This window comes from Vanellus vanellus (assembly GCF_965231255.1).
Source record: "Vanellus vanellus genome assembly, chromosome: 21".
Taxonomy (NCBI): Eukaryota; Metazoa; Chordata; class Aves; order Charadriiformes; family Charadriidae; genus Vanellus; species Vanellus vanellus.
The window spans coordinates 8103208-8121118 of NC_138926.1; the positions used below are offsets into that span (position 1 = coordinate 8103208).

Genomic DNA, 17911 nt, shown 5'->3' on the forward strand with positions numbered 1-17911 from the left:
TCCTGGCAGCGAGGACTCTGCCATCCCCGTGACGGTGGATGGCCATCGCTTGATCCAGGCCAATGGCACGCTGGTGCTGCGCTCGGTGAAAGCGGAGGACTCCGGCTACTACACCTGCACCGCCACCAACACCTGGGGCTTTGACACCATCATCATCAACCTGCTGGTGCAAGGTGAGGGGTGCTGGCGCGGGTGGCCTGTGGTCCCATGGCTGTGCCCTGCATGGTCCCACTCCTTCTGAGCAGACGGCACAGTGAGCCTGCGCTCTCGCTTGCCTGCTGCTCCCGGTGGGCAAAGCACCGCAGGGTCTTTCCCGAGCGAGGGGTTCTTGCCGGCCCAGGGCTGAGCAGGAAGTCTCACTGGCATTCCCCCTTTTGGAGGGCACAGTTTGGGGTACTTCCAGCCGATGTGTGCGAGGTGCTCACAGGCTTTTTCCCTCCTCCCTAGTGCCCCCGGACCAACCCCGCCTGACCGTCTCCAAGACCTCGGCATCGTCCATCACGCTGGCCTGGATTCCTGGGGACAACGGGGGCAGCTCCATCCGGGGTACGGCTGCTGCAGGCAACGGGGCCGGCACCAACATCACGGCATCCATCCCCACCCCAGAGCCGTGGCTGCCTCCGGTCCCGGTGCTGGGGGTCGAGGCTCATGGTGTGGGCTTTCAGGCACACCCCTGCAGGCTGCACACGTGCTGGTGTCTCTGTGCCTCAGTTTCCCCCTCTCTGAAATGCTCCAGATTAAGGTTGATGGTTTTGAGCTTGTAGGAAGGCTGCCGCTCCTGATGCGGGGCCTTGGAAGGTGTTTTGGACAAGATGCAGCGACTGTGGTAGCTAATGAAGGGCATTTCGTCAATTGCTCAGGTGCCGATGGCCCAGACCACCCCCAGCGGCAGCTGCGCGTCTGCCGGCATTGGCGGGACACTGGGGGCAGGGGACAAATCCTGCCCTGTGGGTGCAGAGTCTCCCATCCCTGGTGGGCTGGGGGTGTCAGGAGGGCTCCTGGAGCCCTCCTGCTTTCCAGAGCCTCCTTTCTGCTCTGATTCATCTCATGAATTATACGTTGAAACAGCTGCACACGGAGGGGGGAGCAGGGAAGGAGGCCTCCTCGCTTACAATTAATTAAAAGCATGAAAGTAATTACAAGCAAATCTCCCCAGCCAGCAGCCTTTCACTCCAGCGGACTCTGTTGATAAATTTGGTTATAATTGGATTAGAAATATTGGAAACATGCTGCATGTACAAAATAAATAAATAACTGGTGGCAGGCAGCGGGGTGGCAGGCACCCTGGGCGGTGCGGGGGTGCGGAGGCTGGCATTGGTGTGGCCAGGAAAGCTTGTGCCCGTGGGTGGACCCATGCCTCCTTGGGAAGGTCCCGGTACACCCGTCCTCCGGCCATAGGGTTGCTGGGCAAGCACGAGAAACTTCTGTTCCCTTGGCACTGCTCAGCCTGAGCTGGAGCTGGGCAGGTGCAGAGGTGACACGAGGCACACACGTGCCCCTGCATGGGTCCTATGGCAGCACCACCCCAGTGCCCGGACAGCATCGGCCCCTGGAGCCGTCCTGCGAGCGCTGCATTGGTGGCTTGTGATGCACACGCAGCGGCAGACAGCCGGTTAGTTTCACTCGCGAACTGGCTAGGAAACTGCAGAAATAGCCAAATGGATCAAGGCACCATGCCCGTTTGGGATTTTGCATAGCCAAAAAGGTCAGAATAGTCGGAGCAGCAGACGCGCTGCCCTGGGGAACCCCGATGCAGTCGGCAGCGTCTCCGCCTCGCCCAAAGCTCCGTGCTCCCCGGGAAGGCCTGGCGAGCCGGCTGCAGGCGGCGTGTTGACGGCAGCGTAACAGGTTTGTTCATCTAGGACACGGTGTGCTTCCTAATACTCTTAATCATGGGAGAGGAGGCGGCTTTCAATGACAGAAGCAACTTCCTAGCAGCTTCCCAAGGGAGCTAGTTAATTCTGGCTTTCCCTTTATAGCCTCGCGCCAATCAATCACGTTTCGCGCTCCCGTGCGAAACCGAGCAGTGGGGCCGTGCCGGAGGCAGGCGATGTGCAGGCAGGGGAGCGGATGGGGGGGCTCTGGCAGAGCACTCGGGAGGTGGCTAGCTGCTGGGGGTGCCTGCATGCCTCCTGCCCGTGTGACAGGCAGAGGAGCTGACCTCCGTTGTGGCTACATGTGGCTGTAGCTCAGATCTTGAAGGTAAGTGTAACCCGCATCAGTCACGTAGGAGTAGGAGGCTGCGTTTCCATCACTGTTCTCGTGCATGCAGTTGGGCAGGAACCCCTTGGTGTCCTGGCGCTGCGAGGCTGCACTGGACGTGGCCGTGGGATGTCCCTGAAATGGGTGCAGGGTACCCCACGGGGTCTGTGTGCCAGCAGTAACCCCTTCTCTTGCCCTGCCTGGCCGCTGCTCGCCTCCCCCCCCTCAGCCCTTGTGCTAAGAGGTGACCGTCCCGTCTTGCTCCCACAGGCTTCGTGCTCCAGTACTCGGTGGACAACAGCGAAGAGTGGAAGGACGTGTTCATCAGCTCCTCCGAGCGCTCCTTCAAGCTGGAGAGCCTCAAGTGCGGCACCTGGTACAAGGTGAAGCTGGCGGCCAAGAACAGCGTGGGGGCTGGCCGCATCAGCGAGATCATCGAAGCCAAGACCCATGGCAGAGGTGAGGCTGCCCCACAGCGTCCCTGCCCTGCCGGGGGACCCAGCCGTCCCCTCTCCGCAGCAGCCCTCCTGACGGCTCCTCTCCCGCAGAGCCCTCCTTCAGCAAGGACCAGCACCTCTTCACCCACATCAACTCCACGCACGCCAGGCTCAACCTGCAGGGCTGGAGCAGCGGGGGCTGCCCCATCACCGCCATCGTCCTGGAGTACCGGCCCAAGGGCAACTGGGTCTGGCAGAGCCTCCGCACCAACAGCTCCAGCGAGGTCTTCCTGACGGAGCTGCGTGAGGCCACGTGGTACGAGCTCCGCATGAAGGCCTGCAACAGCGCCGGCTGCGGCAACGAGACCACCCAGTTCGCCACGCTGGACTATGATGGCAGTGAGTGGGGGGGCGCGGAGAGGATGGGGGGGCCCCGAGGTGGGGGGGGGTCTCAGAAGTGCTGACTGCCCACGCTCTGCCCTAGGCACTATCCCCCCGATCAAGTCTGCCCAAGGGGAGGGCGATGACGTGAAGAAGCTCTTTACCATCGCCTGCCCCGTGATCCTGGCCACGCTGGGAGTGGCCCTGCTCTTCATCATCCGCAAGAAGAGGAAGGAGAAGCGGCTGAAGAGGCTTCGAGGTGAGACGGGGCTCAGCGGCACGGCAGGCGGGACTGGACTGCAGGGCTGTGCTTTCCTGGACCGGCTCATTACGCCCTCTCTTGAAAAAAACCTTCCCTGTTGTTCTTTTTGTCTCTCTTGCACAGATGCCAAGAGTTTGGCTGAAATGCTGATCAGGTGGGTCTCGGAGCTGCAAGTGGTGGGTGGCAAGGCTGGGGAATACGGAGTGGAGGGGGTGGTCGAGGATGCTTTTAAGCCCTGACTTGGGCTCTGACCTCCTGGGAAGGTTGCGTGCTCTGTGTGGCACAGTGTCCCGGTGCTCCTGGCTGCTCCTGCCTGCCGGAGGGCTGAGGCTGGGGAGTCCCGGCACCGGTGCTGGAGCTTGCCTGGGGGCGAGCAGCGTAGCTGGAGAGCGGAGCCCCGGGTGGGCAGTGAGCCCCCTGCCAGGCTTGAGCCGCCGGGGCTCTCTCCGGTAATCGCCGGGTCTGCGTCCCCTCTTACCTCACAGCAAGAATAACCGCAGCTTTGACACGCCGGTGAAGGGCCCCCCGCAAGGCCCCCGACTGCACATAGACATCCCTCGGGTACAGCTCCTCATCGAGGACAAGGAAGGCATCAAACAGCTGGGTAAGCTCCCGCCCTCCCTGGGGTGTGGGGCCCCAACCCTGGCCACAGCTGCCCCTGCCCGGGGAAGGGATGTGGGCCATCATCTTGCCCAGCCCCGAGAAGCCAACGCGGGGGTGTGCTGGTGGGTCCTGCTCCCCTTGTGTGTCTGCTGGCAGCACCCATGGCACTCTCCTTGGCCGGGCTCTGCCTCGGTGGTGGTTACCCTTGCACCGCCGCCTTGGCTCGGGAACTGCCAGGGAAATCTCCCATCCCCCCATGCCCCAGACCGCTGGTTAGGGCTGCCCGCAGAGGGAAAGCCGGGGGAGCCCATGGCTGTGCTAAGTGTGGGCTAGCAGACACCTACCGTGAACCCCTGGCTAGAGAGAGAGATGTGAGCTGACGCTTCTTCCCACAGGGGACGACAAAGCCACGATCCCGGTGACGGACACAGAGTTCAGTCAGGCGGTGAACCCCCAGAGCTTTTGCACGGGCGTCTCGCTGCATCACCCGGCTCTGATCCAGAACACGGGGCCCCTCATTGACATGTCGGACATCCGCCCCGGCACCAGTAAGCGGCTGCGGTCATGTGGGGCTGGGGTGGGGTTGCTGGGAGCATCACGGGCTGCTTGTGGACATGGGCACAAGGCGGGTGTGGGTGAGCCGGGCACTGCCTACAGCCTCTTCAGTGCCCTCTGGCAGTGTGGGGACACCGTGGCTGGTCTTGGCACATCCCCTTCCATCGGAGTGCTCCTGCAGCAGGGTGCTGGGGTGCAGGGCCTGTCCCCAGCACTGGCTGTGCCTAAAAGCAGCTGTTGGTAAGGCAGAAGGAGCGGGCAGTGCTCTGGGGAGATGGGACAGTGTCCTGGCTGTCTCTGACAGTGACCCGCTGCGACTCTGTCACCTCTGTGCCTTAGACCCTGTGTCGAGGAAGAGCGTGAAGTCTGCCCACAGCACCCGCAACCGGTACTCCAGCCAGTGGACCCTCACCAAGTGCCAGGCGTCCACCCCTGCGCGGACCCTCACCTCTGACTGGAGGACAGTGGGCTCCCAGCACGGCATCACGGTCACCGAGAGCGACAGCTACAGTGCCAGTCTCTCGCAGGACACTGGTGAGCCAGCGCTGCCCCGGCGGCAGCCCCGGGGTACAGGGGTTCGCAGGATCATCACAGAACAGCAGGGAGCTCTGGAGCTCATCTAGCCTGACCCCTCTGCCAGAGCAGGGTCACCTAGAGCACGTTGGACAGGATGGCGTCCAGGCGGGGTTGGAATGTCTGCAGTGGGGGAGACTCCACAGCCTCTCCGGGCGGACTGTGCCAGCGCTCCGTCACCCCCAAAGCAAAGAAGTTCCTCCTCATGTTGAGATGGAACTTCCTGTGTCCCCGCTCGTGCCCGTTGCCCCCTGGCCTGCCACTGGGCACCACTGCAAAGGGCAGGTGGTAAGGGGATGGGGCCAGACTCTTTAGCTATCGGTAACCACTGATGAGATCCCCTCTCAGTCGTCTCTTCAGTGGTGGTGACCCTAAACCTCGGGGTGACTGCAGAAGTAATGGGGTCTTGGAACCATGACTTCCACTGCAAGAGGCACTTGCCATTGGCTGAAAGCAGCAGCGTTGCAAAGTGTACTCCAATGTATGGTACTGGCCTCTGTCCCATCTCTGGCAGACATTACAAATAGCAACGGGCTCCTGGGCCAGGCCTTGCACTCTCTGGGAGCTGCTGGTGGGGGCGTCCCCTGCCCCGTGCTCCTGGCTCTGCTGGGAGGGGGCGAGCTCCGGGTTAACTGCTGGGGCTGTCCTGCTGTGCGCACGTGCGTGTGTGCATGTGTGCGCAGGGCTCTGCCCCGCCTGGCAGCTGTGGGGCTGCGCTGTCATCTCCGGGTCCCCTCCAGAAGCTCTGTGGTGGCTCTGGAGCAGCAAGGGTCCTGCCCAGCTCTGGGGAACAGATGGCCGGGTGTATCTCAGCAGGGAGAGCCTGGGCATTCCCACAACAGCACTGAGGTGGAAAATGGCATTCTGCAGCCAAGGATGATTCCCAGGTACGTGATGATGTGTCCTCTCCTCCACAGACAAGGGGCGGAACAGCATGGTGTCAACGGAGAGTGCCTCATCTACCTACGAGGAGCTGGCACGCGCCTACGAGCATGCCAAGCTGGAGGAGCAGCTGCAGCATGCCAAGTTTGAGATCACAGAGTGCTTCATCTCTGACAGCTCCTCAGACCAGATGACCACCGGCACCACCGACAATGCCGACAGCATGACCTCCATGAGCACCCCCTCAGAGCCCGGCATCTGTCGCTTCACCGCCTCCCCCCCCAAACCCCAGGACAGTGAGCGGGGCAAGAGCGTGGCCGTACCCATCCCGCACCGGGCCAGCAAGAGTACGTATACGTGTGCTTTGTCATTGTCTTTTTCTCTGCGTTACACAACACATTAAACATGCAGCGTACAACTGAAGGTACGGAGAGATGGTTCCTCTGAAGGGTAGGAGAGGCGGTAGGAACAGCATCTCGCTACACAGTGCCGATCTTTCAGTATCGTCCCTTTGGCTTGTAGGTGTTCACTTTATAGGTTTTGAGTTCAGCAGGTTCCACAGAGAGCTGTTCCCAATCCCAACACAATCTGGAAAAGATCCCCACAGAACCTACACAAACTCTAACTAATGATTCCCATTTTTTCTCCTCTCCCTTTTTTTTTTTCCTCCTCAGTTTCTTCCTCCTCACATTTGTTTGCTCCTCTCCTCACATGACGTCTCTTTGCTCCCCTCCCCCTGATGATCTTCAAATAGGGTCCCTTCCAACCGAAACCAATGATTCCCTTCTCTTGCCCCCGTCCCATATCACTCATAGCATAGAAAACCGGGCAAGGAATACTGACAAATGGGAAATACAGAATGGTGGGGGGTGGAAGGGACCTGTAAAAGTCAGCTAGTAGCGTTATATAAAAGCAATAGTGTTACATTGCATTATTAATAGTACAGTTTCTGATCTAACAAATACATTTTATGGACTGCTCGATGACTTTTAAAAGGTCCCTTCCCACCCACACCAGTCTGTGTTACACAACATAGCATAACATGTATTTTGCGTAAATATTTGGTACATTCATAACACCGATGTGTACTGTATAATACCTGACAGAACAGAATGGATCTAATAAATAGCATAATATACTTTTTGTTGCACATATAACATTGCTAATGTATTTAATATATGACACACTGTACACAATGATAGCACCTGTATAGTCCACCATTGATACTGCTGTTTCGTACTCTGATCTAATAAGTGACACTATTGTATCTTGAACATCTGCTACATTTCATGTGATAGCAGATGTACAACGTCAGAAGCCCACATTGTCATACAAGGCTATAATACTTTATAGAACCCGTAGTATAGACCCTTGGAGAGCGTAGTTTGCCATGCTCCGTACCTTGTGTGGCCGTGACAACTGCTGGGACAGTTACAGCACATTTTACATCATGTTTACAGCACGTTACACGGGCCCCGCTCCAGAGCCTCACCTGCCTCCGCTTTTCCCCTTGCAGGCGACTACTGCAACCTCCCGCTCTACGTCAAGTCGGAGGCCTTCTTCCGCAAGCCCGACGCCCACGAGCCGTGCCCCGTGGTGCCCCCGCGGGAAGCCTCCATCCGCAACCTCGCCCGGGCGTACCACGCGCAAGCCCGGCACATGACGCTGGAGCCCGGCACCAAGCCCCTGGGTCTGCCTCCCCCAGCCTCCGCCGCAACCACCTTACCTCAAAGGACTCTCCCCATGCCCGGCACGACGAGCACCACCGCCGCGCCTGCCGCCAGCGCCGCCCCGGCACCCACTGCCGCCACCGAGCCTGCCGCCGCCGCCGCCGAGGTGCGGGTGCCCACGCACTCCAAAGTGGGGGGCTCCAGGGACTCGCTCCTAGAAATGAGCACATCAGGTGTAGGCAGGTCTCAAAAACAGGGGGCTGGAGCCTACTCCAAGTCCTACACGCTGGTGTAGAGCACCCACTGGAGATCGCCTGCCATGGACACCGCTCCTTTCCCCGCGCCATTTATATTTAATTAACAAACTTGTACATAATGAACTCTTTTGTATAAATGAAGCTATTTTCTTCTTCTCCGAACAGAAAAAGAAACCAGGGCACAAAGAATTTGATGTTACAGATTTAAAAATATAATATATATGTATACATATATATATTTCACATCATTTTGAAAGGGGCACAAGGAAAGACTCAGCGACTTTTTTTTTTTTTCTTCCCTAATCTTGTCGGTGGTTTTAAAAAGGAACGTCTCAAAGACATTGCATGCTATTTTACTGTTCTGAAAACAACAGGAGTTGCTTCAATTTGCAAATGCTTATGTGTTAATACCTTTTTCTATGAAAAAAAACCCAGCGCTGTGTGCAATAAAGGTTATGTTTATATGTGGGCGTTTGTTAAGCGAGCAGGGCAGGAGCCAGCGCAGAACATCCCGGGAGGATGGAGAGGGGCAGCCCAGAGCCATCCAGAAGACTAAAGCGTGCCCCGGAAGCCCAGGGACACGCAGCACCACGCAGTGCCTGCAGAGCCCCGGGGCAGGAGGAGGGGGAAGGGATGGGAGCAGGGTCCTGGGCGCAGCCACCCCGACAACTGCCAGGCTCTGGCACAGCATCCATGGCTGCGTGGCACCTACTCCCCGGTAAGTCCAGGCCAGCCGTGCCAACCGGCCGGCTGGCTCCAGCCCAGAAGGATGAACTCCTGTGCAGGACCATGAACTGCTGTACAGACGCTTGCGAGCCACGGCACGGCTGTGGCAGCACAGGGGAAGTGTGGTGCAGCTCCAGTATCGTGTGCGGATCCAGCAGAGCGCAGTGACTTGCTCACGGCGGGGCTCTTGTTCCCTGATGCTTCGTGGCACTGCGTGGGAGCGGGAGGTGAAGCACAGCAGAGCTGGCCCCAGGCGCAGCTGAGCAGGGCGAGCTGCAGTGGGGCAGTGCAGCACAGTGCGTTGGGGCGAAATGCAGCACAGTGTGAAGCCCGGTGACTCCGGCACAGTGCTGTGAATCATGGCGTCGCTGCCTCCTGTCCCGGTGAATCACGGCACAGGACAGTAAAACACCGCACAGCTCCCCTAGGGTGCAGGGTATCGCGGCACACCACGGCACAGTGAAACATGGTGGAGCTCCACCAGGTCACAGCACAGTGCAGTACAGACGAGTGAAGCACAGCACAGTCCCCCCTCTTTGCTATGGCTGGTAGCAAAAACCAAGAGCAAAAGAAGAACGAAGCAATTAATTAACCACCAAAGTGCAAATTATACCTTCCCCTTGCATACATCCACCTGGAATCATACAATTGTCTACGTTGGAAGGGACCTTGAAGATCATCAAGCCCAACCATCACCCCAGCACGGCCAGGTCCTCCACTGAACCCTGTGTCCCTCAGCACCACGTCTACCTGTCTTTTAAATACCTCCAGGGATGGCGACTCTCACCACTACCCGAAAGGAACAGGCTGCCCAGGGAGGAAAGGTGGGGTCGGTCTCTTCTCCCAAGCAATAAGTGATAGGACAAGAGGAAACAGCCTCAAGTTACTCCAGGGGACACTCCTAATACCTAATCTAAAAGTTCTGCACTGAAAAAGGGTAGTCGAGCACTGGAACAGGCTGCCCAGGGCAGTGGTGGAATCGCCATCCCCTGGAGGTATTTTAAAGATGGGTAGATGTGGTGCTGAGGGACATGGTTCAGTGTCCTTTCTGGTCGTTAGAGAGAGCGATAGGGTCTCCCCTGTGCCTCTTTTTCTCTAGACTGATCAACCCCAGTTCCCTCAGCCACTCCTCATAAGATTTGTCCTCCAGACCCCTCACCAGCTTCACTGCCCTTCTCTGGACACACTCCAGCACCTCAAGGTCCTTCTTGTAGGGAGGGGCCCAAAACCGAACCCAGTACTCAAAGCGCAGCCTCACCAGCAACCTGTTCTGCTACCCCAGGAAGACTAAAACAACTGTTGGTACCTGCTGAAGTATTTTAGTTAGCACCAGAACCTCCTCTAGAACTCCTCCTTCCCCTTTGGGTAACGAGCGTATTAACTGCTCTTGAAAATAACGATAGGAAAGAAAATGAGAACAGTAAAAAATTGCTGTTGAACACAGAGTAACAACAACTGTGTAGAACTTCTTAGTTATAAAACTGCCAGTTTAAAAGTGAACAACCCAACCTTCCTAATTTAACATCCAGGCATTGGTTCCACCTCATCTTTCCTTACAAACAGATAATTTCCTTAAACTTCAAATTTAGCTTTTGATTTCCTGTAATTTTTAAATCCAGGAGAGGTATTAAGTAAAAAAAAATAATCCTCTTGATTAAGTTATTAGTGCTACTTGGTGACATTACATGCAATTTCCATTTCCAGCTCACAGTTCCCTTACCTGCTTGTGTTGTCACACTGGTCAGCAGCCCCTCCTTTGCCATCAGGTTCTAACTCCTTCAATCCGGTAGAGCTGGAAGTGCTGTGGCAATAGCCTGGCAGCTGTGCTGCCTTTTTGTTTAATATGAATCCCAACAACAGAAACAAACCACCACCAAAATAAAAAAACCAACCAAGATCTGTTCTGAATAGCATTTACTTCTATGCATGAGTTTTCTTATTCATTCAATTTTAACAGATTTGGAGCCAAAGGCATGGCGAGTTTCTGATTTAGCATGCAAGGAGCGCATGGGGTTTGTAGAGCATTTGCAGACGGAACACGAGCAAGGCAATTGCGTGCTGAAGATCACACTATGCAGCTCCTACAGGGTCTGTTTGAGCCAGGAAGGGCTTGCCTAGCTTCCCTTAAAGGAAGTCATCAAGGGAAAACATGGAGGGGCCAGAGAGGCTGGGGGACGTGCAGCAACCGGTCACCAGCGATTCAGCCTTCCGCCTCATCCACAGAGTCCCAGGAACCTCCTGGCTGCACGTACCCTCCCGTGCAGGCTGCCGCAGCCCCCTGATGGGCCGAGGACCCTACTGCCACTCCAGGGGACCCACGGGTCCAACACAGCCAGCATCAACTCATCCCGACATCAGGTCGGCCTTACACTGGTCAGCCTTTGACTTCAAGCAAGTGAAACAGTACTGCCCCTTCTGTCTCTCCCCAAGATCACTGGTGAGTGTTGACAAGCAAAGTAGCACTTCTCAAGCATTTTCCTAAGCATTTCAAAACCAGTTCAGTGCACAACAGACTTCAAAACCTTCACATAGTACAGATTTTAAAGCGAGCCAAGTGCCCACCCCCACCTCAAAGCAGTGTCACAGCTAGGCAACCGCGCAGCGCCCGTGAAACGCTGAGCCCAGCCTTTAAATAGAAGAGGCAAGAAAAGGCAAGTGTGTTCTCAGCTGTGAGAGTAAACGTGGATTAGCAAGACAAAAAGAAGAACAGATTAACACCGATTAGTACATCTTTATTGTAATTGGCTAGTACAGATTTCTTTCTACATCTTAGCAGGAATTCTCCACCTTCCCTTCCCCAGCAGTTCCCACCCCTACCTTCGCACAGTTTGTGAAGACAGTCCAGGTTCCCAGCACTCACCACGAGACCCCCCTGCCCCCCGCGAGCCCCCTGCCCCTCACCAAGGCAATAGGCTCTCCCCACATCGCTGCACACAGTAACCAACCAGGAGTTACGGCAGACAGCCTATTCACGCCCCACTAGCCAAGACCTCTGCCTTCAACAGGAAACGGGCAAAAGCCCCATCAAGCTCATAAAACCAAACCAGCTCTTTGGGTTTCTGTCTGCTTTCCCAGCTGCCCTGCACAGCACTCCAGCCCAGCCCCCAGACACCACACCACGCAACACACCTCCTGGTGTCACCCGGCTCCGGCTGCCCGCAGCACGGCCTGGCAGCTCACCCCACTGCAGAGTGACACACGGAACCATCGCCAGCCCTGCTCTCCCACCGCGCCTTCAGAGGAGGGCTGGAGCGCCGCTGGAGGCCAACCACAGCGAGCAGCAGGCAGTAACTGAGCACAAGCAGAAGCCAGACACCAGCACTTACGAGCTCAAGACAAGCAGGGGCAGCTGGGGATGGAGCCCTTGCAAGAAGGGCTGAGGACCTTTGTGGCCGGGGAGGAGAGAAAGAGCAGCCTGCAAACAGTCAGGACTCGAAGGGCACAGCTCAGGAGCTCTGCACAGAAAACCCAACATCAGACCCAGCAAAGCAGCAGTTAAAACCACACTCAAGTGGTCAGAGCAGCACCGTCCGTGGCCAGCAGCTCCTCCGTGCCCTGCTCCTTCCCACAGAGCACCCACCATGCACGTGGCACCTCCTCACCAGCTTCTCACACCCACCCTGCTCGCAGCAAACCTCCCCCTGTTTCTCTGCTAACCCAGAGCTCAGAACTTTCAGATTCCCTCTGTTTCAACAGCTCTGCACCCTCCAAAAGCCAGCACTCAGCAACAGGTGCGAGAACCCAAGAGAACCTTGGGGTTCTGTCCCTGCCAGACTAGGAGCAGGTCTTTGTTCAGCTTTGCTGGACTAATAGCCCGCGACAGGGTGGCTGGGTGACACTGGCACTAACCCACACGCCCGAGTTAGCAGAGGGCTGGAAGGAGCCCGACTTGGCAGAGAGCAGGTTGAACCTGGGCACATGCAGCCACAGGAGACAGAGTCCCACCCCATTCCCGCTCTGAAACCAGAGCACCCCCACCAGTGCTCCCCAAGAACAGTAAGAGCAGCTCACGGTCAGCACACGGCTCAGCTCCTGCCTGCAGCACACCCCCTCGGCGACATCCCGCTCCGGGCCAGCTCCTGGACACCGCGCTCGGCAGCTCTGCGAGCCAGCCGCCTGGAGCAGGGGACAAAGGCAGCCGTTCCACCCCAGCTCCAGAGGCAGAGTGGGGATGGAGGCACAGGGGAGGGTTATCACCAGGGAAAACAAGCCACAGCTGGGTAGCGACCAAGGAGCCACAACCGCCATCAGCTGTGCGGGGCCTCCCCTCCCCCTGACACAGCTGCTGGGGCTGAGCAGCTCCGCCAGCCCCACACAGCCCTGCCCCGGCTCCCTGCAGCCCCACGGCCGGCCACCACACCGGGCAGCTCTGGGCGCTGCCGCCACGGAACGGCTGGCCGGTGCCGTGCCACTCCCTGGGTGCCGCGGTCCCGTCACACAGCCCCTCGCCCGCTGTCCCCTGGCACACAAGGCAATGCTCTCTCGGGAAGGACTGACCAGGAAAGATCTCACTCTGAGCAGCGACCAGCACAAACGGCAGAGTATCTACAGCTGCGCACGCACCAGAAGCTACACATCAGGGTTCACAGTCACAGTGGCCGCAAATCTCTGGGGTACAGAACAGACAAAAAAGGAGGGACAGTGCAGGGCACGGGTGGCTGACACGGCTACTTCTTCTCCTGCTTCTGCTGCTGGTATCTCCTGAAGTGGGTCTGGATGGTCACGGCTGCCTTCTCAGAAGGATCACTGAAGAACTTGCTCTCGCTGCTGGCATCAGGGGTCACGTTGCCTAGAAAGACAGCCAAGCATCGCAGTGAGCACAGGCTCCGCTGATCTGGGCAGGGCTCTGGCACCACCGCCCCGTGGGCTCAGACCGGCCTCCGCGTACCCCAGGCTCCCCACACTCTGGGGGCTTCACTCCATTACAGAGGTGAAAAAGGCCGGATAATCCACAGCACAAAACCATGGCTCCACCGGCTCACGGGGCGCATCTCCACAGCGGAGGGAGATGGAGCGGGAGGCACGGAAAAGCCCAGCCTCCCTGGCAGCGCTAACCCCTCCGTTTACACAGCTTCACTCCCCAAAGACCTCAGCTTCCCCACATTTAATCACCAAGTATGATACTCACTTACTTTCACACACACACAAATAAGATTAGAAAAAAAGCCCAGCACTGTACAGCAATAAAGCTCTCATGCTGACAAATGGGAGCCCTCCCCACCCCACGCTTAATGTGGCATTAGGGAAGTATTGTGAAATTCAACAGGAACTGAATCAAAGCCACTCAGCAGTGCTCCTTTAAGCGAGTGTGTCACTGCTAAGCACCCCCCGAGCAGCGATCAGAATCCTGGTGCCAGATGCTGCTGTATAAACTCACCACTGTCACCTGAACCCATTTTCATTCACATCCTAAAAGAAATTGCAAAGTAAAGAGATACATAAAGAGAGTCCAAGTTGGGAACCGGCTCCCTCCTGCCCTGCTTAACAAGATACACCGTCAGCCATAAATCCTGCCCGCTGCAAAAATCAAACGCCGGAGGCTGGGGAGCCACCAGGGCACGTACTGCTGTATGTTTGCAGGAACGAGCCCCCGGCCGTGCGGCTGCCGACAGCGCTGCAAGAAGTACACCTACTGAAGGAGCTCGGCCCCAGCCGGGACCATCAATAACACCCCACCGCTGCAACTACACAATGCCACTGTCAGCCACAGGCAGCCCTGGGGACCTTCTCACGGGGCAGTGAAACCCCCCAGAGCAGTGGCCAGGCTGGCCAGAGCTACCGGTGCACCCAGGAGGAGTGTGGCAGCTCAGCACCCTGCCTGCTCTGCCGCGGCAGGCGGTCGGCAGCACCCGGCCCAGCCCCGCGCTGCCGGAGCATCGCTTCACCGGCCTTTATCCGATTGCCGCCCGAGCTGCGCTCAGAATAGAAGTGCTCAAATCCTCTTTGCTGCGCACTTGACTTCAGAGGGGGCAGTCTTGGAGACAAGAGCAAGGAGGAGGGAAGAGGGATAAATTCTGGGTGGTTTGCAGGGCAAGGAGAACAGAGGTAGGGGGGCTGTTTTAGGGGACATGGAGTTCAGTGGGGCAGGTTTCTTGGGAAGAGGGAGTCAGGGATTAGCATGCACACACACACACACACGCTGCTGTATATTCAGCCACGCAACACTGAGCCCTTCACTCGCTGATACTACAGGCTTTAGTGAACAACTATCCTGTCCATAGTCAGGTGCCCTCCTGGGGGTGGCAAGGAGGGCCCCCTCCACAGGGAGCACAATTGACTGAAAATACAGTGCAGCCAGCAAGCCATAGGCTGGCCTGGAGAGAAAGCCATCCAAGGGGGCTTCCCTCCGCAAAGCAGACTTCCAAAACACCTCTTAATAATGTCAGAGAGAGATTGTTTGGAAGAAGCAGCCAAGAGGGTCCAGGTGCTGCAATGCCTGCTCTTCTAATCGCATCCCACGGCCACAACACTGAGTTTCCCCTACTACTCAGGCAGGGCTGTCTCTGTGCCCGCTCCACACTCACCTTTCTCTCCAGAAATTGAGTAGATGCTGTTGTGCCGAGAGCTCCGGCCTCTCTAGAAAGGCAGAGAAGAAAAACCCTGCATTAGTTGTGTATCAGGTAGAGGTGGTGAGAACAGTCCCTTTCAGGCCAGCTGGGCAGCTCCGAAAGGGCCAGGACCAGCCTCCTCGAGCTTGCCACTAGCCATTCCCTTTGGGAAGCTCGAAAATTACTGCTATTGTTTCCTTCAGGAGCATTACCAGAGCACTGATTAATTCATTTGCATTTGTGAGAAGTCCTCCAAGGAGAAGCAGAAGAGATCTCTGTATCAAAAATCAGAGCCGTGAGACGCGCTGGTAGCATCTTCAGCTGTACATTGGCACAGGCCAGCCTCGCTGCACCTGCATTTCAAATCATGGTGGAACCAGGCTTGCTGGGTTCGTTTCCTCAGCTCCAGTACCTACCATGATGCTGCAGCACCCGAGATGCCAGGTCTGCTAGGGAATGTTTTCATCCTAACGCTAAGCCTGAGATTTTCTACAGATACCTTTCCTACTTTTTTCAGCTTATCCTTCCTCCTGGTATTACCCTATTTTCTGTCTTTCAAGGGGGGGGGGGGGGGGGGGAGATATCTCTCCCCCTGCCCAAGCCTTCTGCTCCATGTTTGGTTCACAGCTGTGTGCTGCTGCTCCTGTGCCAGGCACTGCCCTCTCCCCCGGCAGACTGCACGCAGCGAAGCCCCCCCTCACCTCGCTGTCCCGGCTGGTGCGGCGGCTCTGGCTCACACACTGGATCTGCCAGGGTAGGGGCTGGTACACGAGGTACGGCAGGGGCTCTTCATGGAAGAAGTTGGTCCCGAGCTGGGCACAGAAAGGATTTGCAGTATGTAAGAGGACAGGAGAGAAGCAGAAGAGCAACGCAATGAGCTGCTATTCCATATGCATCACCAGTGATCACAGCCCACGGTGGCCTTGCCAGCTGCAGCAATGCTCAGCTGTCTTCCCGCACCACAGCGATGAGCGAGTCTCCTCACGAGGTAGGGGGGCTGCAGAGCTCATGGGTACAGCTGAGGCCACATGGCTCTGCAGCGAGTATGGGTGGCCCAGACCTCCTGCCCAGGGTGGCACAGGAGGCCGAGGTATTTTTGGGGACAGGGAATTGCAGAGGGCAGGAGCTGGTCTAGAGACCACAGGAGAGGCAGGAGGCAGGGCTCAGAGCTCTGCTGCAGGCTCACACCGTGACAGTCACTTCCCCCCGCATCCCACGCCATGCGGCAGGGCCAGGGCACACTGCTGCACAGCGCTGCGGGACCCTCCGGCGCCGGCCCTGGAGGAGGAGCTACAAAAGCCAGAGGATGCTGAGGATGACCCACCACAGGAGCTCCTGGCACAGCCACAGCAGGAGCCGAGGCATCCCCAGCCCGCGAGAATAGGCAAGCCCACATTCCTCACTGCTTCCCCACCTTCTCGACTAGGAGAACCCACACGCTTCTGGAAATACAGTGGAAAGCATTCAAGCCTACCTGCCGCCAGGCCAGCCCAGACTCACCTGGCCAAATGCTCTCACCACAAAAAACAGTGCTGTCATCAGGGTTGCCAGCATGGCTGGGGTCTCCCAGGAGCTCCCTCTGTTCCAGGAATTCCAAGCTCTGGGAGCGACGCACAGCCGTCTCCAAATAGGCTGGGACTGAAAGGTGCCTTCTCTGGCAGGCAGGCTCCAAGCCCCTTAATGAGCTTACGGCTTGCATTCATCTTGACAGAGTAATCGTGCACTGTCCTTTTGCTCTTCTAATCGCCGAGTTTCTCCACCATATACAGGACTGGCATTCCAGGAAAAGCAAATCCTCTTCTCTACATACGTACGCAGGCCAGTGCGCACAGACACGCATTCACACAGCCCACACCTCAGACCCATGAGCCGGGGCAGACCTCCTCTGCTCGGGACTGATTCTCGGCAGGATTACAGCAAAGCCTCCCACACCCAGAAGGCGCCTACAGTTCAGATGGGACTTTGGATTTCTCAGAGCCGCCCTGTGCTCTTTGCAGGACCTGGATCCAGAAGACACCAAGAGGACCAGACCTGTTCCCAAAAGTGCCTACCTTGACAATGTGCGTTGCCATCAGAGACCTCCTCCGGTAGTTCATATCGCAGCTCTCCAGTGGGCAAAGACACACAAGTGCAGGTCATGCACAGCATAAACTGGGCCGACTCACGGCTGGCAGTGGTTTGTGTTCTGCTTTTAAGGATGTGCATCTAACAATCAGCCTCCTTTTCTGTGGGGCCAGCTGACACACACACTGCTCCTCCTGAGCCTCATCAGTCCTCCGGCTCCAACAGCTCTCCTCGCTGCCCAGCGTGTACAGCGGCAATCGCGCCCCTTCCTTGCCAGCCCTCCCTCCACGGGGCAGAGCGCTACTGTGCGCAGCAGCATCCCAACCCCTGCACATGCCCGTGTGCCTCGCGCATCCTCTGACCACATTTGTTTTTCCTGTTGTACCAGTAGCTCAAATCGTGTTCTGATCACCCAGCATCCCCACACCCCCATCCATCTGCACCTCGGATTTCCAGTGAGCAAGGCACTGTGCAGAAGAATTAAAGCTGGAAAAACAAGGGCAGGTGTTGAACCTTCTCTCGCCTCACCGTTGCTGTCACTGGCCGTGTGACACATCTGCAGTCTCTCAGCACCGGAGAGTCCCCAGCCAGGACACATGTGGCAAACGCCCCATTTGGATGGAGGCAACCTTTGCTGCAGTGCTCGGAGACACGGGACAAGCCGAGTCTTCCATGCGAGACTACCTGAAAGGGGAAAATCCCAAAGGAGCAAACACGCACAGCTGGGAATGGCTGCTATGGGTGTCCCAGG

At 57.2% G+C, this 17911-nt stretch overlaps 1 protein-coding gene and 1 long non-coding RNA gene across 2 annotated transcripts in view; one reads left to right on the forward strand and one right to left on the reverse strand.

Annotated features, from left to right (window-relative positions):
- DSCAML1 (DS cell adhesion molecule like 1) overlaps positions 1 to 7860 on the forward strand; it is a gene marked incomplete at both ends in the record, with an annotated part of 110829 nt that extends 102969 nt beyond the window's left edge. The window contains 11 exons of the mRNA XM_082493800.1: positions 10 to 173; positions 448 to 546; positions 2473 to 2661; positions 2751 to 3038; positions 3124 to 3279; positions 3406 to 3436; positions 3768 to 3886; positions 4281 to 4433; positions 4780 to 4974; positions 5931 to 6242; positions 7412 to 7860. Coding sequence (XP_082349926.1) covers positions 10 to 173; positions 448 to 546; positions 2473 to 2661; positions 2751 to 3038; positions 3124 to 3279; positions 3406 to 3436; positions 3768 to 3886; positions 4281 to 4433; positions 4780 to 4974; positions 5931 to 6242; positions 7412 to 7860 — 2155 coding nt within the window. The remainder of the gene's footprint in view (positions 1 to 9; positions 174 to 447; positions 547 to 2472; positions 2662 to 2750; positions 3039 to 3123; positions 3280 to 3405; positions 3437 to 3767; positions 3887 to 4280; positions 4434 to 4779; positions 4975 to 5930; positions 6243 to 7411) is intronic.
- Positions 7861 to 12842: 4982 nt separating this feature from the next.
- LOC309680299 lies at positions 12843 to 15911 on the reverse strand. Its single transcript, XR_014269921.1, has 3 exons — positions 15798 to 15911; positions 15073 to 15124; positions 12843 to 13337 (listed from the first exon to the last, which is right to left on the reverse strand). It is a non-coding gene; the product is annotated as an uncharacterized lncRNA (long non-coding RNA).
- Between the last annotated feature and the right edge of the window lie 2000 nt (positions 15912 to 17911).